Below are 22,125 nucleotides of genomic sequence, written 5' to 3'. Positions count from 1 at the left end.
GGAATAAAAAAAATAGTAGAGATGTGTAGAGTATTTTTGGAATAAAATAGAGATGCAGAAACACTTAAGGTGATGGAGGGAGCAACACCCTTAGATTAAAATATAAAAAATTGAAGTTTTTAAAGAAAATTTTAAAGAAATGATTCCGATGAAAATATCCTTAAAGTTAATTAGCTCTTTTAGTAAATATCACTCCACGTGTGCTGTTAAAATATATTTTTAATAAAAAAAAATTCTGATGTTGAGATCAGTTTGGAACATGTATAGAAACCACAATTGTTTACGAAGGAGAGAGACTAGAGAAAATAAAAATGTAAGCGGTGAGCAGAAAATGAGTTAACAGGAGGCGATTGAAAAGTGATGCCAACTGTAATGATTTTGTGAAGAAATCGTATCTTGTTTGGTTGAAAGTCCGTTTAATGGCACATGGGAAGGGAATGCTACAATATTTCGAGTGAGTTTGTTGAGGCAAAGAAAGGTGTGATTTCTCCCTCCATTCCCTTGACTCTCTAATATGGCACACCACAACCACTCCACAACTCTTCGAGTTTTCTGCGTCGGAACCCTCGACACCAAGCTCCACGAGCTCCGATTCCTCTCCGATTCACTTCGCTCCAACCTCCACCGCTTCTCCTCCTCCTCCTCCAAGGTACACACGTAGTACTCATAATTGTTCAATTCATGCAACAGCTACCACCATTATTCTATTTGATCCCTTAATTAGTATTTTTTGTTGTTTTTATCTGAATATAGAAATTAGTTCTTTAACATGAAACTTTTTATTAAGCTAATTAATTGGTGAAAGTAGCGACATATTGGCAAATTAATTGAAGTTTTATCATGTCAAGGTAATGTGAACAGTCACTACCGGAGAGCAATATATATTTCAGACTCTAAATCGTGTTTTTTGTAGTTTGATTAGTTATATTTTGATGGGAGTTGGTGACAGGTAGAGGTGGTGGTGGTTGATGTCTCCACTGGTTCGAATGCGCCACAAAGTTTGCAAGATTTCCCGTTTATTTCCAGGAATGACGTTGTCTCTTCCTACAACACTGGGACAAACGAACCCTTGCTTCTCCCGGATGACAGGGGCAAGGCGGTTGCCGCGATGAGCCAGGCATTGGAGCAGTTCTTGAAGAAGTCTCATGAGGATCAATGTCTTGTTGGTGTTATTGGTGTTGGAGGGAGTGGGGGTACGTCACTGCTGTCGTCTCCCTTCACCTCTCTCCCGATTGGGATCCCCAAGGTCATCGTCTCCACAGTGGCCAGCGGTCAAACTGAACCTTATGTTGGAACCTCAGATTTGGTTTTGTTCCCATCTGTTGTGGACATTGCAGGCATCAACAGGGTTAGCAGACTGATCTTGTCTAATGCCGCGGCTGCATTTGCTGGGATGGTTGTTGGAAGGATTCAGAGCTTAAAGGATTCTTCTAGCGTTGAAGATAAACCTACAGTTGGGATAACTATGTTTGGAGTTACTACTCCTTGTGTTAATGCTGTCCAGGATAGGTTGCATAAAGAAGGTTATGAGACCCTGGTTTTCCATGCAACTGGGGTTGGTGGCAGGGCCATGGAGAATTTGGTTAGAGAGGGGTTTATACAGGTATTGAAATAGCTAAGTCCGTGTATATTTAAGTATGGGAAATTTAGCTGATGTTGTGTTTTGAACGTGTTGGAATTTCACTTGTTTTGAAATCATAGTATAAGAAATATTTTATCTGGACAATTCTGCTTTGGTCTTCTATGAATTTAGAATACTTACGCTTAGGACAGTATTTTCTGTTGAGGCTTCATGTTGCAATTTCCTTACTTTTTGAATCAATGCACCTTATGGATGTCACATTTGAGGAGGTTAAGTTATGATCCTTGTTTAGTTGCAGCTTCCAATTGATTGGACTTGTTTTATATACATCAAGAGCACAGGCCTATGACCTAACTGTATGGCTGTCAAGGCTAAGCTACTTACGCTGACTCGAGCATATTGAATGTTCTTGGAGAGAAATTCATTTTTTGCCTAGTCATTTTCAACCCTAACCAAGGAACATTGAGTATTTATTAAACTCAATACCGCCTTCATTTTATTTTAGATATATGGATACGTATTCTGTTTTGGGAAAGTAAACTCATAAGGTTCTTGCACATAATTGTGTGATCTTGTCAGATGAAATGACTTGGGATAAGCGTTTTGAAATCACTTGTATTGTGTTTTTTATATTTATTTTTTTTCATTGCAGATACTTCTTTATGTATTTGTGTCTCCTTTTCTGTTCACTCATCTTCCTTTCTTTTTCGGTTAGGGTGTTTTTGACATCACAACGACAGAGGTAGCAGACTACATAGTTGGAGGTGTAATGGCTTGTGATAGTTCTCGTTTTGATGCCATCATAGAAAATAAAATCCCGTTAGTTTTGAGTGTGGGGGCATTAGACATGGTGAACTTTGGAGCAAAAGATACTATACCATCGAAATTTCAGCAGAGAAATATATATGAACACAATAAACAGGTGACTATTCTATATGACTGCGTTCTGTTTTGGTCTTTGCTTGAAAACTAGTCATATCTGCTTGTGATTAGATTACCTGTAAGATCCTACAAAGTATTTTGTTCATCATTTTCTCCTTGAACTTAGATGCATATTTCCTGCAATCCTGTGACTACTACCAAAACTGGACTTTCACAATACACTTTATCATTCCCTGCAACTGAAGATGTTTACCATGTGTTAAAATGCTTGAAGTCATTATTTTATGCCAACATAAGAAATCAATTATTTATTTTTGCAGGTTTCACTCATGCGAACAACAGTAGATGAGAACAAAAAATTTGCTGATTTCATAGCAAAGAAACTGCAGACTTCATCATCTAAGATTTGTGTGTGCCTTCCAGAGAAGGGCGTATCTGCTTTAGATGCACCTGGGAAGCCTTTCTATGATCCAGATGCAACTGGTACTCTTCTTCGTGAATTACAAAACCTTATTGCAACTAATGGTGATAGACAGGTACTATGGTTGCTCGATAGTATTCCTTATCATAATTATCAGCTTCAAGTTTTCTTAATTTCATTTTATTTATTGCTGAGTATTTTGTAAAGTTAAAAGAGTTGTGTACAGGTAAAGGTGTATCCTCATCATATTAATGACCTTGAATTTGCAAATGCATTGGTTGATGCATTTTTAGAGATTAATGAGAAAACTAGTACAGATTCTACTCAACAACAAGTTGTCAATCCTGAATCTGTTGAACAATTTAATGAAGATTATGTTTCAAATGCATCAAGCTTTGGGACCATCGTCTATCCACCTAGTGAATTCCCAGAAGCTAGAACAGGTTCTCATTTAATTTGAATTTGCATTATGCTAATCAGTATTTTGCAATAAGTAATTAGTTCTTTCAATTTTACTCATTATTTGTGTGTTTTGCTCTTGTAAAACTTATTTCGTGTTGGCCTGAAAGAGATTTATTGAAAGCCAATTGCTTCTTTTTGTGCTGAAAAGCTGTTTAATTTGACTTATATTAGGCGCTCTCCAGAATTCCTTTTGGTAGAAAATATATGTCAACTATGGAAATGATTTCATTTTTGCTTGCAGAAACTTTGGAGAAAACACAGCTCATATTACAGCAACTGAAACATCAAATAGATAAAGGAATTCCTATAATAGGAGCTGGTGCAGGGACTGGTATATCTGCCAAGTTTGAAGAAGCTGGAGGGGTTGATCTAATAGTTTTGTACAACTCTGGGCGCTTCCGAATGGCTGGAAGAGGTTCATTAGCCGGATTATTACCTTTTGCTGATGCTAATGCTGTTGTTCTCGACATGGCCAATGAAGTTTTGCCAGTATGCCATTAATTGTTTACTTGTTCTAGAATACTTTAAAAGTATTGTCCAACTGCTAACTTCTATTGAAGTTCTTTTCCCTCAAAGTGTCTGATTTTGCAGATGCTTCTTAAGTCAAGCGTACACTAATTTCAAAATTCTTGTTTAATATAGCTGGTGATAAGTGGAGAAACTAAACTATGAAACGTCACAAAATATGATTGGTAGTCTTTAAGGAAGAAAACTTTTCTTTTCCAAAATAATGCATATCACCATGGGGTTTTGAACAGATAAAATAAAATGAAGAGTGGGCTGTTCAGGGAAAAGGTCCAATGGCTAAATCAGAAAGCTATTTGGGTTAGGGCCATCACAACAGGGTAGTGAACCCTTAGGAGATACTGAATTCTGTTACTGTTATCTTGAAAGAGAGAGATACAGCGTTTATGTACATGTTAGGAATCTGGGTAAGAATCCTAACTTTCTACCTCACTCGCACACTTTAGTAAAACTCACAACAAGAAATGGTAATGAATCGGCTGTATTCACATCAAAGAATCAAGAATACAACTGGGAAAACCAGGAGCTTAACCTCCTTCACCAAGTTTGAACCGGTCTACAACTCAAAGTTAAAAACTGCCTACTGACAACAATAAAAGAGGTCCTTTTATAAAGACCCTTTTCCCGCCCTACTTAACTGTTTAGCAGTTAAGTACTTCCTCACCTTTCTCCTTTCATAAACCCTCCATGTCCTAACATTACTCCCTCCTTTAGAATCAACCTTGTCCCCAAGGTTGGAACCGAAAAGCTTGGTCTCTTGGCACCTCTTCATCATCTTGTTATCATCTGAAGAGAATCCACTGGCTACTGCCCACCAATTTAGGTCTGGAGGCTTAGGTGGTGGCAATTTCTCCCTCACTATCTTCCATTCTTCCTCTTTCCTTCTTAGCACCCCCAAATTCCACACCAAGGTCCACGGTCCTACTTCCTTTATTTTTAACAAAGCGTCTGGCTTCCCCCACCTTCTAGCTAGTGTTGGATCCCCCTTGCTGAATACCTTCTTCCCTCTTTGATCGAACACCCTAGTCAATATTGTTCTGTTTCGTCCAATAATGGGGACCACCGTTCGGTTTCGTCCTTTAATGGTCAATACTGTTCGGTCCCCTATCGAACATTGCAGCTTCATCGCTTTTGGCTAAATAGGGCCTCCAATCGAGAGAGTGGACAACTCCGTCTGCTTCAGGTCTAATTCTGTCTCGGACCGTTCGACAACCTCACCTAGGATATTGCGTTCGACCTCGGACCGCTCGGCAACACTCGATCTACCATTCAGTTCCTTCTCGCTAACTTCAACCGTTCGGTCGGTGTTGGTTTTCTTCCTCTACTCATCCCCAAAGCTCACCTGGTACGGTTGGGTATCCTCCATGGGTAAACCCCGATCCTATACTAGTACCTTGCCTATGAAACTGTGGCTGGCTCCACTGTCGGTCAAAACCATACCCGTTCGGTCCCCTATCAAACCTTTCGGCTTCATCATTTTTTTCTGAGTGAGGCCTCCAGCCGAGAAAGCGGACATCTCCGTCTGCTTTCGTTCTACTTCGGTCTCAGCTTCCTCAGTCTCCACCTCTTCATCCTCCCCCAAAATGACCGTCCCTCGACTCTTTTTTGGCCACTGATGGCCTGGACCGAACAATCCCGATCGGTCTGGTCTACAGTACTTGACCTTTGACCGCTCGGTCACAGCTCCTCGCATTTGTCCCCCAAATGACTCGTCTTCTAACCCGCGACCTGCCAAAATCTTGAGGTCTTGTACAGACTCATCCACCGTCCTCTTCTGTTTGGATACCGCCAAACGCTCAATGATGGTTCCAAACCGTATCACCAGGGCTTCCTTCAAACCATTCCAAGAACGATTCTTGGCTTTCTTCTTCCAGGATTTGAAGCAGTACCCCGCGCTGCCCTCCATGCTAATATGGGCCAGTTCGATCTTCTTAGCCTCCGCCACCTTCTGTATCTCAAAGAATTTTTCGGCCCTATTAATCCAATTCAAAGGATTGGGTCCTTCAAATATGGGTAACTCCACCCTTCGCCTCCAATTGGGTGGGTTCTTTGAACGCTCCCCATCTCTTTCTCCTTCTGCGTCATCGTGCCAGTCCCTCCGATTGTCATTGACTGAACTCTGGCTTCCATCAGCTTTCTCATCGGCGGGTTTGGTGCACGCACTCATCAACCGCATAAGTTCTTCGATATCTTTACGCATCGCGATTGAGTCTTGCCGGTTTGCCGCTGACTCCGCCTTCAATCCGTCTACTGCCATCTCCAGATGTTCCATTCGTCCTTCAACTACGTTCATTCTTCCTTCAATTCGGTTCTCCAGAGCATGTAACTTCCCTTCCATCTTGTTCTCCCTCCGATTTGGGATCCGGCAGGTTAGACTACTTTGTTAGGAATCTGGGTAAGAATCTTAACTTTCTACCTCACTCGCACACTTCAGTAAAACTCACAACAAGAAATGGTAATGAATCGGCTTTATTCACATCAAAGAATCAAGAATACAACTGGGAAAACCAGGAGCTTAACCTCCTTCACCAGGTCTGAACCGGTCTACAACTCAAAGTAAAAAACTGTCTACTGACAACAATAAAAGAGGTCCTTTTATAAAGACCCTTTTCCCGCCCCACTTAACTGTTTAGCAGTTAAGTACTCTTCCTCACCTTTCTCCTTTCATAAACCCTCCATGTCCTAACAGTACATGCCTATACTAGTGGCAGCTTTTATCAGCTTATAACTAACCATTAACTGACTCTGAGTGCAATTGAGAACTGCCCTCTTTCATATGGTATTCACACACACACACTCTACAAACTGTAGGTGGGTGGGAATCGCAAATGATCTCAGTTTTGGGCTGGAATATGTTTGACAATTAGCTCTTTGGCAATGATTTTTTCTTTGACAACAAAGAGAACTAAATCCATATCTTTGATCCTGGCATGAAGAACTAGATTTTGAGGCTGTGAAAGTTTGAGAGATGGTAAAAAATATTATTACTGTGGTTAAAGTTTCTATTACACAGAAAAGTCCTATATAAGGAACAATGGATCAGCCCTAAAAGCCCAAAACTAAAAGGCCAGTTATACAATACAATATATTTCAACACTCCCCCTCAAGCTGGAGCATATAGATCATATGCACCAAGCTTGGAACATATACATTGAATCCTAGGCCCCCTTAGAGATTTGGTCATAATGTCTCCGAGTTGTTCATTAGAATTGACAAACTCAGTAACAAGTTCCTTAGTCAACAACTTCTCTCTAATAAAATGACAATCAATTTCTATATGTTTTGTTCTCTCATGAAACACTGGATTGGAGGCAATATGAAGGGCTGCTTGGTTGTCACAGTACAATTTCAACGACTCATTTCCACAAAATTTCAATTCTTGGAGAAGTTGCTTGATCCACACAAGTTCGCATGTAGTCAAAGCCATAGATCGGTATTCAGCTTCAGCACTAGATCTAGCAACAACACTTCGTTTCTTACTTCTCCAAGATATAAGGTTCCCTCCAAGTAGAACACAATATCCTGTAGTAGATCTTCGATCTATTGGAGAACTAGCCCAATCTGCATCACAATATCCTTCAATCTGAGTGCTTCCCTTGTCCTCATACAACAATCCCTGTCCTGGATTTCCTTTTATGTATCTGAGAATTCGAATCACTGCATTCCAATGGTCAACATGTGGATTCTGCATAAATTGACTCACAACTCCCACTGGATAAGAAAGATCAGGTCTTGTTATTGTAAGATATATGAGTTTTCCAACCAGCCTTCTATATCTCTCTGGATCTGAGAAAGGTTCACCTTGATCTCTCATTAGCTTTTGATTTGAGTCCATAGGACTATCAATAGGCTTGCAATTTGTCAAGCCTGTTTCCTCTAAAATATCAAGAGCATATTTCCTTTGTGAAATGATGACACCTTTTGACTGTGCCACTTCAATACCAAGGAAGTATTTTAGACGACCCAGATCTTTAGTCTGAAAGTGGTTGAACAAATGATTCTTTAATTGAGTAATTTTAGTGTTGTCATTCCCTGTAATAACAATATCATCAACATACACCATGAGATAAACACATTTGTCAGGAGAAAAATGACCATAAAACACTGAGTGATCCGCCTCACATCGTTTCAATCCAAAATTTTGCACAACCCGACTAAATTTACCAAACCAAGCACGAGGTGATTGTTTCAGGCCATAGAGGGAACGGCGTAATTTACAAACTAACCCAGACTCCCCCTGAGCAACAAACCCAGGAGGTTGCTCCATGTATATCTCCTGAAGAAAGGCATTTTTAATGTCCAACTGGTAAAGTGGCCAATGACGAATGGCAGCCATAGCAAGTAAAATACGAACTGTACTGGTTTTAGCCACAGGAGAAAAAGTATCACAATAATCAATGCCATAAACTTGAGTATATCCCTTAGCTACTAGACGAGCTTTGAGACGATCAATTTCACCAGTAGGACCAACCTTAATAGCATAAACCCATCGGCAGCCAACAGGCTTCTTACCAGGAGGAAGAGGAACAAGGTCCCAAGTACCATTGTGGTCAAGGGCCTGCATTTCATCAACCATGGCTTGACGCCATCCAGGATGATCAAGTGCCTCATAAATATTATTAGGAGTCTTAAGGGAGGATAAGGAGGAAACAAAAGAGAAATAGGTAGAAGACAAACGATGATAACTCAAAAAATTATAAACAGGATATGGATTACGAGTAGAACGAATACCTTTTCGAAGGGCAATGGGCAAATTATCATCTGAGTCAGTAGAAGACGAGGAGGATGAAGGATCCATGGTCTGGTGAGCTGATGGAGGAGGAGATGAGTCTAGAGGATCTTCATTGTTCTGAGCTTGAGATTGTCTCCGACGCTGATATGTGAGAAGAGGTGGAGGAACAATGTCATTCACATTTTGAGTTTGAGGTATAGAAGCAGGAATAACCAAGGGATCACACGATGGTAGAGACAACATTTGTTGAACAGATGAACGATCCTCCACAGAGGACGAGAAAAACGGTGTATCCTCAAAGAATGTGACATCAACAGACATATAATATCTCTTGGTGGAGGGAGAATAACATTTATACCCTTTCTGAAGACGAGAATATCCCAAGAAGACACACTTAATAGCCTTTGCGGATAGCTTATCAAGACCTGGAGAAACATTATGGACAAAACATGTACACCCAAATACACGTGGGGAGATATGATATAGAGTGTCATTTGGAAAAATGACAGAATGAGGAATTTTATTCTCAAGAGAGGAAGAAGGCATCCTATTGATTAGAAAACAGGCAGTGAGGACTGCATCGCCCCAGTGATGTACAGGAATATTAGTATTCAACATCAAGGAGCGTGCAGTTTCAATGAGATGTCTATTCTTCCTCTCTGCAATACCATTTTGTTGTGGAGTGTGAGGACATGTTGACTGATGTAAAATTCCTTGGGAAGATAAAAATGAAGAAAACACTGAAGAAAAATATTCCTTAGCATTATCACTACGAAGGATTTTAATTGTCTTCCCAAATTGGTTCTTAATTTCATTAATAAAGGACACAAATATGGACAAAAGTTCAGATCTCTCTTTCATTAAATAAACCCAAGTACATCGAGAGAATTCATCAATGAAGGTTACAAAATAATTAAAACCAAAAGAAGTGACACGACTTGGTCCCCAAATATCAGAGTGAATAGTTGAGAAAGGAGAATTACATAGTGTCTCAGACTTTTTAGGATGAGAAGATCTAACATGTTTTCCTAATTGACACGACTCACAATCTAGGACTTGAATGTTCTTGAGACTTGGAACCATCATCTTCAACTTGGATAAACTTGGATGGCCCAACCGATCATGCAAAAGTTTTGGAGATGAAGTGGTAAAACAGGAAACTGAAGAGCTATGTTTCAAAAAATAAAGTCCTCGAGACTCATGTCCTTCTCCAATCAGGCGACCCGTACCATGTTCCTGTATAACAAAGGAATTAGCAGTAAAGGTTACAGAACAATTTAAGGAACGAGTCAATTGGCTCAAGGAGATTAAATTGTAAGGACAATGAGGAATATACAAAACAAAATTTAAATTTAGTGAAGGAGATAAGGAAACTCTGCCAATTCCCTGAGATGCAACTTTGGATCCATTGGCAACAGTAATTAAATGAGGAATTTTCTGAGAGGACATGGAAGAAAATGAAGAAATAGTACCAGAGATATGGTCTGAGGCACCTGAGTCAAGGATCCATGGATTGTGACCTTCCACAGATTGAGATATACAGGCAGTTGACACATTGGACATGGAAGAGGATTGGTCAGGATTAGAAGATTTTCCAGACTTATACTTCAAAAATTCTTGGTATTCTTCATTTGAAATTTTGGGTTCGAGATCATCAGATTTCGAAACATGAGCGACTTTGTCAGGATATCCATGTAAGGCATAACATTTCTCTCGAGTATGGCCTATCCTCTTACAATATGTGCACTGAGGACGCATACCACGGCCACCACGTCCTCCTCGGTTGCCTCTGCCTCCTCCTCTTCCTTGTGGTGCTACCATAGCTGATGTTTCAATACCACCAATTGAACTTTCGTCTTTAACTAATGAAGGTACCCGAAGAAGTCGAGTAACTAAGCTGTCCATTGATGGAACTTGATCACTAGCTAACATTTGATCACGAACATGATCAAAATCTGAATGTAGACCTCTTAAAATTAAGACCATATAAAACTTATCAAGCTTCTTGTTTAGGCCTTCTAAAGAATCAGCCATAAGGAAATTCTTCAATTCTTCTACAGCAGCACGGGCCGTTCCTATGTAAGTAACCATATCTTGATTGTTTTGTTTGAGGGAAGTCACTCTTTGAGTTGCATCAAAGAGACGTTGCACATCATTAGCAAAGATATCGTGAGCTTTTCTCCAAAAGGAAGAGCACGATTTGTAAGGTCTTAAAATTTCTAAGACTTCTGGTTCAACAGATTGCCATAAGACAGCACATAGTTGAAAATCAAGTTTCTGCCATTGAGATTTCTCTTCTTCAGGAACGGTGGAAACATCTTGTTCAAGATGATCATGGTGTCCTTGACCAAGAAACCATAACTCCACGGAAGAAGACCAAGATAGATAGTTTTTCCAATTGAGTTTTGCAGAAGTAATGGTTGGAGTAGCAGAGAGAGACGGTGTTCCAAGCCCAGCCATTATAAAGCCAAACAAGAAAAGAGGGGAAAAAGGTGTGGGAAGAAACCCTAAACGGAGCAACCGTCAACGGAACAGCAAATCAGAGACCACAATACACTCAGGAGAGGAGGCGAAACGACCGGCAGTGGCGCGGTGAAGATCCGACACGGGAGAGGCGGCGCGTGAAGCCCACGCGCCCGAGAGAGGTTAGAGAGAAACGACGCGTGACGGCGCGTCGAAAGAAGGATGAGGCGGCGACCACCAGGGATGGGTCGCGCTCGTCGAGGCGCACCGAACCCTTAACTTCGCCGGAGAAAAGGCAGCGACGGCGGCGGCGGCGACGGCGGACGGCGGCGGCGGCGACGGCGGACGGCGGCGGCGGAAGCGACAGTGAACGACGGCGCGGACAGTGAGCAGCGGCGAACCCTAACCAGCTCTGGATACCATGTGAAAGTTTGAGAGATGGTAAAAAATATTATTACTGTGGTTAAAGTTTCTATTACACAGAAAAGTCCTATATAAGGAACAATGGATCAGCCCTAAAAGCCCAAAACTAAAAGGCCAGTTATACAATACAATATATTTCAACAGAGGCAAAGAAACAACAACTGGCTATTGCAATATATGATGGGTGAATAAGAAATACCAATTCAGGGGGACGTGTCTAAAACCATAAAATTTCTGTAGTGAATTGAGCTAGCCTTCCGTATTCAGCTTCAGTACTTGCTTGAGCAACAACTTGTTGCTTTTTAGACCTCAAAGATATAAGATTTGTACCAAAATAGACTGTTGCACTAGAAGTAGATCATCTATCTGCACCCTAATCAGCATCACATAGGGCTTGTAGAGAAATGGAAGAACTTGGATACACCAGGATGTTGATATAGTCCATAGTGAAGAGAGTGACTTTGTTACGTACCTGAGTACGTAAACTAGCCAAATACAACCTATCACACTCTCTCACACGTAATAGAACAATAAACGAATAACAATGGACGAATGGATCTCTTTTATTGATGGTAATATCTGAATAAACAAGGGTAAACAATAATTGGGAGCATAACCTCCTTCAATTACTTTGAGAGCATAACCTCCCTCACAAGACAATAATGTCTGTCACAAAACTCAATAATAAAAAGCATGTCTTTAACCCTGGACTCTAACCTTATTTATATTAATTATTTCCCGCCCATCTCTTATTAAATATTCCTCTAGAATATATCTGCATTTAATATAAATATCCTTATATTTAATATTTAATATAAATATCCCTATATTTAATATAAATATCTCTCCGTATATTATCCTAGCATATATCCTTAATTATAAATATCTTATATTGAATATTTCCCTAAATATATATTTATTTACTCTAATTAACTTATACTATATTTATTTACTCTAATTAACTTATACTAAATATTCTCTGCTCATATATTTTCCAACCCTTATTATTACCCCTACCTTAGATCGTAACATTACTCCCCGCTGCAAAACAACCTTGTCCCCAAGGTTGGATTGGGGAGCTTGATCTCATGGCTCCTCATCAATTCAAGTCTGGAGGTTTGGGTGGTGGAAATTCTTCGTCGTCCTCTGCATATATCAGGACTCTCAAACTCCTGTCCGGACAACGGTGCGCAGGACCAAACCGCTCGCCGCATCTAAAGCACCTTCCTTCTTTCCTACGTTTTTCATATTCCTCATAAGGTAGATCCCTCACGTTTCTTTCCTTTCGTCCGGTCCCCACATTCTCCGTGATGTCCGCTCGGCTCTCCACGTCAGTTACCGTTCGGCCTTGGTTCGGGCGACTGAGCTCCAGTTGCGTATCCACCCTGTTCGGTTTTTCTCCAGATTGATTCTCGATCACACTTCCGCTCCCAGCCTTCACGCCCCCTTGGAACTCTTCCACGTCCTTTGCCAGTCTCATAACGTCCATCAACTCCTGCGAATCAAGTAATCTGAGTTGATTACGGATCCCCTCCTGCAATCCTGCCATAAAGTACCCCATCAGTTGTGCGTCGGGCATTGTTTCCGTTTGGCCGACCAAGACTTCAAATTCTTGGATGTATTCTTCCACGGTTCCTGATTGTTTACCGGCCGCCAGTCTCTCAAAGACGGTTCCCCGGTTTCTTCCTCCAAAACGGATCACCATTGACTCCTTTAATCCTGCCACGAACGATTCCTGGCCTTCTCCCTCCAGAATCTGAACCAGTGTCCCGCGATTCCCTCCATGCTGATATAGGCTAGGCGCAACTTTTCTTCCTCAGACACTCCTTGTAGCTCAAAGAATTTGTCCGCTCTATTGATCCAATTCAAAGGATCGCTTCCTTCGAAGATGGGTAAGTCTACCCTTCTCCTCCAATACGGTTGCTCCTCTCGGTGTCCACCATCTAGCCTGCTGCCATCTCTCTCGTCCTCCTCATTCCTTCTCCCGTTGACAGACCCCTAACTTCCATTAGGATTTCCCTCATGTCGTTGACCTTGCTCTCCCATCACCTTCACCAGTTCTTGGACTGCTGCCTCCAGTCCTCCCATGGAGATTTCTATGACCTCCAATCTTCCTTCAATGACATTCACTCTTCCCTCCATGATGATCCGGCAGGTCGGACCAATTGTTACGTACCTGAGTACGTAAACTAGCCAAATACAACCTTTCACACTCTCTCACACGTAATAGAACAATAAATGAATAACAATGGATGAATGGATCTCTTTTATTGATGGTAATATCTGAATAAACAAGGGTAAACAATAATTGGGAGCATAACCTCCTTCAATTACTTTGAGAGCATAACCTCCCTCACAAGACAATAATGTCTGTCACAAAACTCAATAATAAAAAGCATGTCTTTAACCCTGGACTCTAACCTTATTTATATTAATTATTTCCCGCCCATCTCTTATTAAATATTCCTCTAGAATATATTTGCATTTAATATAAATATCCTTATATTTAATATTTAATATAAATATCCCTATATTTAATATAAATATCTCTCCGTATATTATCCTAGCATATATCCTTAATTATAAATATCTTATATTGAATATTTCCCTAAATATATATTTATTTACTCTAATTAACTTATACTATATTTATTTACTCTAATTAACTTATATTAAATATTCTCTGCTCATATATTTTCCAACCCTTATTATTACTCCTACCTTAGATCGTAACAGACTTCACCATCGAGGATCGCCAAGCTCTGAAATCATGAAAATAATAAAGAAAGAAACTGAATTTTGTTATTTCGAAAGATTGAGATTAGGAGTGTGTATGTGTGTTTGTATATATTTAGGCATATACCATATCAAGCTAATGACAGTTCTATTCCACTTGTAATTAATCACTAACTAATCCTGAGAGTAGTTGAGTTACTCTCCTACTTATAATATTCACATGTGCGTTGAACTAATAGCATATCCTTTTGAAAAGTTGCTTCAACTATCAAAGGCTATTGACCAAGTGATCACAGTTTGATCAATCCACCCCGTTCTTTTAATAAAAAGTTGAATTTTAACTCAAGGTAGGTGCACCCATGCTTGTCCACTCTTCAAAGCCTAAAATACTTTTGTATGAGGTGAAGTGTTAGAAATGTCACATAGAAGGCTGTTCATGCACTTTCAACTAATAACTTAAGCTTTTCGACATTTAAGAAACTGAAAATACTAATTCTTGAGGTCAGATTAACTAGCAATAAAGTATTAACCCTCAATACCCATCTTGAATAAAAATTGGTAACTTTATGTAATTATGAAATCCCCTTGCCATGCTAGTACTATATCTCTTTCTTTTCCATTACGTATGACTTATATTTTGTTTTCAGGTGGTAAAGAAGGTTCCAGTTCTTGCTGGTGTATGTGCAACTGATCCCTTCCGCAGAATGGATTACTTTCTTAGACAGGTGGAGTCTACTGGATTCTCTGGGGTACAAAACTTTCCTACAGTAGGGTTATTTGATGGGAATTTTCGACAAAATCTTGAAGAAACGGGAATGGGATATAGGTGGGTATTTGGAAAACAATTTCTCATATCATATTAGTTAGAGTGTTACATCTCTCCCAACTTTATTTCGTTTTCCTATTAAATTATCAGCTTGGAAGTTCAGATGATCCAGAAAGCCCATAAAATGGGTCTCTTGACAACTCCATATGCATTCAATCAACATGAAGCTATTGAAATGGCTAAAGTCGGCGCTGATATTATAGTTGCCCATATGGGTCTAACTACAACAGGCTCCATAGGTGCAAAAACAGCTGTTTCACTTGATGACAGTGTAATTCGTGTACAAGCTATTGCAGAAGCAGCACACAGCATCAATCCCAATGTCATCGTGTTGTGCCATGGAGGTATGCAAGTCAGCTCAAAAGTTTTATGAATGTATATTTGAAGTTTTATGGATGCACTATTTGAAGATTAAATGTTAAATTAAGTGTTCACTGGTCAATTATTATTATTTGGGCCTAGACCAGAAGTGTAGAATGCTTATTAACAGATAACTGAAAAGCATCTTCCTATATCTTATGTTGGAGCCATGTATTGAATCTTTTCATATTTCCTGTTCATATTGAAAAACTTCTATTTGGCTTAATTTGTGTACGGTCAACCCAAAAGAGTGACAAAGTTAAACCAAAAGAAAAGAAAAGATGTTACGGTCAAGGAGGGTTTCAGTAAAAAGGAATGGAAAAGGCTTTGATCTGTAAGCAAAGAAAGATTGGACTCGAAGTTTAGATGTGTTTTAATTTTCAAAGTGTTTGGATGCTCTGCACGATAAGTTTTCAGTGATGAATGCGACAGCCAGTGAGAACATTTTATCCAATTGTCTTGGATGGTTTTTTAGCGAGTTGTTCTTGAGTATGTTGGTTTTTGGTGTGAGAAATTAGTTGAGAACAGTAAATGTATTTGTTTATTGTTGATGGTAAATTTTGTGGTGGGGGATGTGAGCCTTATCATCATTGCCCATTAAATTATGTTTGTTGTTTGCCTTGTGTGCTTAATTTCTAGTTTGTAGGGGAATGTTTTACCAGTAACTTTTGGCTACTAAAGAGGCCGGCTCTTGATGTGGTTATTGAACTTCACTACATTCACTGTTCACTGTTCTTAATAGAGTATTTGTTTGTGTTTGTCAACTTATAGTCCCAGCTCAGAATAATCTCTTGGAATATGCAGGTCCAATATCTGGTCCAAAGGAAGCGGAATTCATATTAAAGAGAACCAAAGGAGTCCATGGGTTTTATGGGGCTTCAAGTATGGAAAGACTTCCGGTAGAGCAGGCTATTACAAATACAGTTAAAGAGTACAAGTCAATTTCTATTCATTAAGGTTTAACATGTCTGTACTTTTTTCATGTCAGTTTTCTGTTCATTATATTGCTAATGTGGCTGTTATTTTGTCATTGCATAGAGTTTGTGAACATTATAGGATTTACTGATATAAAATTTTGGAAATAATGAATCACAAGTATTGTTCAAGCCGTTTTCTTTTATACTCTAAAGAGCAGAGGATGCAGTTTGAAGTTCAAGTAATTACCATTGACAAGATATTCTTGAACGGGTTATAACAAACTCCTAGTTTGTTATGCATAACCCGTATATCAACACTACTTTTTACTGGTGAAAGCGAACCTTGCACTTCAAAGGATCTTGATCCACAACACACGTAGCCAAGAGTGAGTGTGGGATCAAACATGTATTGTGTGGGGGACTTGCACAGATTGATATATTGCTATTTGTTGACTGAAATAGTAATTTTACTTGTGTAAAACTCTGATTAGATAGAGGTCAAATTACTTGGATTATATCAGTTTATCCCAATAGTTATCAGTTGTGTACTTGTCTCTCGTTGCTTCATAAGCACTTTCCTGCTTTTGTGTGGATTATTGTAGTGGGCCACTAAAAAAGACACAAGACTACCTACCCTCCACCTCTATATACTGTGGTAGTTTCATATGAAACCATACACGAAATTTGTTAGAGGAAGCGGTTGGCTTCTTCCCACGCATTGTTCCAACAAGCAGCTAGTTATTCTTGTGATTTCTCCCAAAGTTTGAACAGGACACACATCATCTACCACCAGGTAATCTTACATGCAATTCGTAACTCTATTCATTAATAGTATCCAGATAATAGATTCGGATTACCATTTCTTAGAAGTAGGGTGTGTGGTAATTGGATTGATACACATATTTAACTCTTTCACGGATTTATTTCATGTGATGTTAAATCTGCAGATATAGACTACTCTCTGCTGTTTTGTTCGATCAAGCCTTCCCTTTCTTGTAAATCTCCATGACCTTCTTTTATGACTCTAGCATAGTTTTGCTAAAGGACTTCAAAGTTATTGGACAACCGCTCCTTAGCCTGGGTATGTGTGCCTTCTTTTCTAAGCAAGTGTCTAAATCATCAAGGGTCCACCTACGGAGGAGTATCTTTTAATTGTCGTTTATAGAAGAAAAGAAGAATAGGAATCTTGGTATGACATAAAATACTCACGTATAACCACCAGCAAGCCTGTGTAAAAAGACTAACATTGTCACTTTTGCCATATTGATCCCAAGGCATGTCCTAGGCCCTGATCCGAAAGGTATGAAACTGTATGGCTTTTGATGTTCCTGCAGATATGAGACGAAAAGTAATTTCTTGACACAAGGACGTGGCAAAAAAAATCAGAGAAAGAGCCAAAATAAGTGGAGAGAAAGCTAATTACATCAAATCTTTGTGGGTTGAATTTCAACGGATCATTGTACAAATCAGAGTCGTGATGTATGTAAGTTGCATCGATGTTAACATGCCAACCTTTCTTTATGTCATACCCTGTGTGGTTAGTAACATAGTCATAGAAGGCCAGAAAAACTAATGACGCCCTCCTATAATTAAGCAAACCATAATGAACATAATTGTCTTGATATCTTCAAAGGAGTTGAGTAAACTCACCTTCGATCGTGCAGTCTTGAAGTGCGACACGAGGAAACCATAGCAGGACATTGGACATTCTCAATGTTTCCTTGACTACCTGGATAGAACACGAATTGATTCTTGACTTTGAACTTTTATCGTAGGAGCTTCCAGTTTAGATAGACAAGCAATCATTTCATAGCATGTGCATCATTTCTAAAGTATAATTCTAACCTTCAAACCATAACGTATGTTGTTTAGATCTTCATGGTTAAGTGAAGCTCCGTCTGGTTTCATATTGGTTATAGATAACTGTTCTTCCTGTAAGTCAAGATGAAACTCTGGTCATTTTTTCTTGTGCAAGTGAGCACATAGTTTTCTACAATGAACTTCCTTCTCGTACCTAATACCACCTTGAGAAAGAAAAACGCGGTTATCCCTTCCAAATAGCATCAAAATGACACTTACAACAATACTGGATATGACAGAAAATTCAACTGTTGATTCGGTTAAATATAATGCTAAAACTTATGGTTGGTAATTAATCTTAGTTGAGTTTGGGTCCATGGTTTGACTAGAATATGTGCAGCATCTCACCCTGAGTATGTCCTGCGCTTCTCTGTTGTCATGTAGAAACTTTACACTCCACATCATTGCCGCTGCCGTGGTCGTTTGTCCAGCAATTATCAATGTCAGCAGATTATCCATTATCTCCGAGTCATCAAGTTTTTCACTGGGTGGGAGTGAGTCTCTCTGCAACATGGACTGAAGAAAGTCCTCTCGAGTTTCTTCTCCCCTCCTACGTCTGGCAATGATCTCTCTGAAGGTCTCCATGAGCCTTTTACGAGCCTGCTTAACCATAATAAAACCTTAGGAATAATTTTTCAATTTAGTTTTTAAGTATCATCTTCTCTCCTAAGGAGTCCTTAAACAGATCAAACCTCGTAATTATTTGTATAATTTGATCAGGTTAGAGATTGCTTTGGAGGGAGGGTGATTACTTTAAAGACTGAATTGATGTTTTATTCAATGTTTTTGGATTTCACTGGTTCAAGATTGAATAAATAAAGAAATTGATTTTAATTTTTGATGAGAAAAAAATTGATATTTCAACAATTATTTATTATGACGTTGTGCCGTGATATCAACAGTTGATTTTTTTCATCAACCACTAAACTTAATTATTTTACCCATTAAACCTCAGACGCAAAAAACAATAAAAGAAAAAAAAAGCAAGTTTGATTATTATTTTTGTACTCAAATTAACAAGTAGACCATAGAAATTTAGGTACGTCTATTATGGTAAATTTTTTTAAAAGAACAAATATTTATATTGAAGAACTTGTAATGTGTGTGTGTGTATATACTTTTTAAAAGATATCACTAACCGTGATGCCTTTATAGTATCTGGTACCAGGAATCATGATGGGAATGGATAACATGGCGTCAGAGACGGCGTTGCAGTCTTCTTCGATCTGTCGTAGTAATGAATCCTCCGTGATGCTCATCAGCATATCACACATTGCATCGAATGTCATCTTTATATGCAAACAGTTCATAGGAGTTAGGACTCGGAGCACATATAGTCTACTTGAGACTTCACAGCGGTATCACATCACACCGTCAAAATTATGTTGGTAAATTAATTGGGTTACTATGTAAATGTTTGCTAATGCTCTGCACTTTCCAGAGAAGATAAGTATACTTATGATTAAAAAGCCGAAAACAAAAAGGGACCATATGTGGGCATTTCTACCACTTAAATGGTTAATATGTTCTTTATTATCATCATACTAAGCAGAGTAAGCATAAAATGGTCCATATACATTTGATTCTGATAATTGGACTCTGGTTGATTTTTATGCAATATATGGCCACATTATTTCAGTTCATGCTCACAAATAATCGCCTTGAAATTTTTTTCTTTTTTACGTATGAAAACACGTACTCTTAGACAAGGTAATAGTTTCTTCTAATAAATATTATATGTTGATAATATAAAAAAGAAATATGTTATCAGCTAATAATAAATTGTCATTATAGTAAATATCTATCATTATCTCTGTTAAGTTTACAATATAAAATCTATAGGTATATAAGTTAAAGTCGTAAAAATTGTTTTTACCTTCATAGAAAAGTTCAACACTTTGAAACTTTTCCCGCTTTCTTCTAGCTTTTGTAGCCTTCCACACAACAGTTTGTCAAATTTGGTGACAAATGCGGATAGGGAAGTCATGGAAAATGGTTCTGATAGAAGACGCCTTATTCTTTTGTGACTCTCAACGGGTACACATAATAAGCTTTTCTCTCCCACGGCATCTGCCATTGATTTCACGTAACCCTTGTTGAACAGTACAAAGTCATTGGCAAATATGGTCCTTGCTCCTTCAGGATTAGGAACAAATATGTGGATCTTCCCAAATAGCCTTGTCTTGAACCATCTTCCATTCCTATTTCAACACATACCAACTTTAATGTAACATCTTATTTTGATAGCTAAAAATTTTTTACGCACTTGATATTTACATGTTTTATCCTTCAATCTCTCTTTTTCTTTACAACTACCAAAATTTACTTTTTTTAATATCTATATTTTATCCTTAAAAGTGGATTATATGAAGAAAAAAAAGCATATTCCGCCTTTAATATAGCTTACAGTATGTTTTATCAAGTTCTACGAAACTTAAAAACTTACATTTACGTGTCTTTGTATTGTTTTACAATAATTAATAATTAAACTTGAGTCTAGGTAACTTCAAACAAGCTTCTAAGACAAAAATAACACAAAAAATAGACAGAACTATATATAAGTTTTGTCTAATTTTTAAACCAGACTAGCCAATGATTCACTTGTTAATGGTTATTTTCAAAACAGCCCCACTCTGATTAGAAATTTACTGTAACCTGAAAATTCAACTATGTAATAATCGTGCTAATGAGATGATGTGTAACACGACGAACAGACATTTTTTATCCTAAAATTCAACCGTACAATAACGTCTTAATTATGATGAGCATGTATAGCTAGAAAGTCAGCTGTTCAACCGATCTGTATGACGCGATGAAGTAATACATTTCCATGAGTTATGAGCTCTAATAACTTGTCGACATGTTCTAACTTAAAGTCGTTAGGTGAGTGGAAAGTTGAGGCTAGGTTTAATAAACAAGCACTGGTCCTTGTATGTGTTATAATACTTTTCTGTTCAGAATGAAAAAGCTTCTATCTTACAAGAGCAGATTCTGGTCGGAAAGAAAAGCACTTAGAATTTACAAGTATATATATAGGAAGAGAAAAGTAAGTAGTGACATACCACAATCGCCTAAGTCTGACAAAATCATAGCATCCCCTTGTGCTATTAGTGGCTGAAAGAAAAGCAAGAGTTTCCCCAAGAAAAGGCAGTCCCAACCTTCCAGGAATCTCTTCTCTATGGTTTGTGGTAGCTCTCTTCCATGCTCTTGAAGCGAAATATGTTACTCCTATAGTGAATAATGCGACCAAGATTATGTGGTAACAGTTCTGCACTACCAATAGTACCTCTTCTCTCATCAACAGATTCAACATCTCTTTTGTTTTCTTGTTACTCTTTTCTCCAAACAATGGCTTGCTATGAAGGAAGACAAGAAGTACCAACCCATATATGGTTCCTTAAAATGATATATAAAAAGAATGACGACAGCGTCGCTTATCAGGTCAACATATGCTTTTGTTTGTATAATATTGGAAAGGAACGAGGAGCATCTTCGAAGGATTGGTGACACAAAAAGTTGGAAGATTCCGATTACAATAAGACATTGTCTAAAGAAGTTTTAAAATCTACAAGAGAACCATTTCCTTCTTAAAAAGAAGTTATCCAACGTTATATATACTTCTTTTAGACCTCATAAATGGCTCTCTCAAGAGATTCTTTTTGTCTGTGTTTTAATTCTTTAAAACTTTATCACTAAATTAGTATCTCACATATTTAATCTTATTATCAAGCGATTCTCTATATAATTGTCACCACTTTGCTCTCTATATCGCATATTTGGACTTTTTTAAGAATAATTTCATGACATATTCAATCTTTTAAAAGCAAAGTTGCTGATAAAATATTTAAATTTTCAGAAATTATTTTGGTAACTACAACTATTGAACAGCTAGTTAGTGTTGCCACATGCATAATTTTGGAAAACAAATTTTAAATT

General features: G+C 38.4%; 2 protein-coding genes across 5 annotated transcripts; one reads left to right on the top strand and one right to left on the bottom strand.

Moving 5' to 3' along the window:
• Window positions 1-278: 278 nt before the first annotated feature.
• Window positions 279-19,827, top strand: LOC124829995 (TIM-barrel signal transduction protein). Of its 4 annotated transcripts, XR_015783708.1 has the most exons (13): window positions 279-649; window positions 950-1,603; window positions 2,298-2,504; window positions 2,785-3,000; window positions 3,112-3,328; window positions 3,589-3,836; window positions 14,874-15,052; window positions 15,143-15,396; window positions 16,217-16,369; window positions 16,932-17,122; window positions 17,277-17,410; window positions 17,664-17,812; window positions 19,345-19,827. XR_015783708.1 is itself a non-coding variant. In XM_088104604.1 (10 exons), the coding sequence occupies exons 1-9, from the start codon at window positions 515-517 to the stop codon at window positions 16,366-16,368; spliced, it is 2,262 nt and encodes a 753-aa protein (XP_087960730.1). In that variant the 5' UTR covers window positions 279-514; the 3' UTR covers window position 16,369; window positions 19,345-19,827. The 4 variants fall into 4 exon arrangements, 2 of the variants coding, with proteins under 2 accessions (XP_087960730.1, XP_087960732.1); XR_015783707.1 differs by lacking the exon at window positions 19,345-19,827 and having other exon boundaries at window positions 17,664-17,855; XM_088104604.1 differs by lacking the exons at window positions 16,932-17,122; window positions 17,277-17,410; window positions 17,664-17,812.
• On the bottom strand, window positions 17,318-21,559 carry LOC124832797 (abscisic acid 8'-hydroxylase 3-like). The gene is made up of 9 exons (XM_088104607.1): window positions 21,252-21,559; window positions 20,066-20,390; window positions 19,329-19,478; window positions 18,538-18,789; window positions 18,175-18,261; window positions 17,980-18,058; window positions 17,753-17,859; window positions 17,539-17,657; window positions 17,318-17,460 (listed from the first exon to the last, which is right to left on the bottom strand). The coding sequence occupies exons 1-9, from the start codon at window positions 21,500-21,502 to the stop codon at window positions 17,346-17,348; spliced, it is 1,485 nt and encodes a 494-aa protein (XP_087960733.1). The 5' UTR covers window positions 21,503-21,559; the 3' UTR covers window positions 17,318-17,345.
• Between the last annotated feature and the right edge of the window lie 566 nt (window positions 21,560-22,125).

This window comes from Vigna umbellata, chromosome 1, assembly GCF_029865625.1.
Source record: "Vigna umbellata cultivar VRB3 chromosome 1, Vumbellata_1.0, whole genome shotgun sequence".
Taxonomy (NCBI): Eukaryota; Viridiplantae; Streptophyta; class Magnoliopsida; order Fabales; family Fabaceae; genus Vigna; species Vigna umbellata.
Note: the sequence above shows the minus strand (reverse complement) of the source record. Positions and strands in the feature narration are given on the sequence as shown.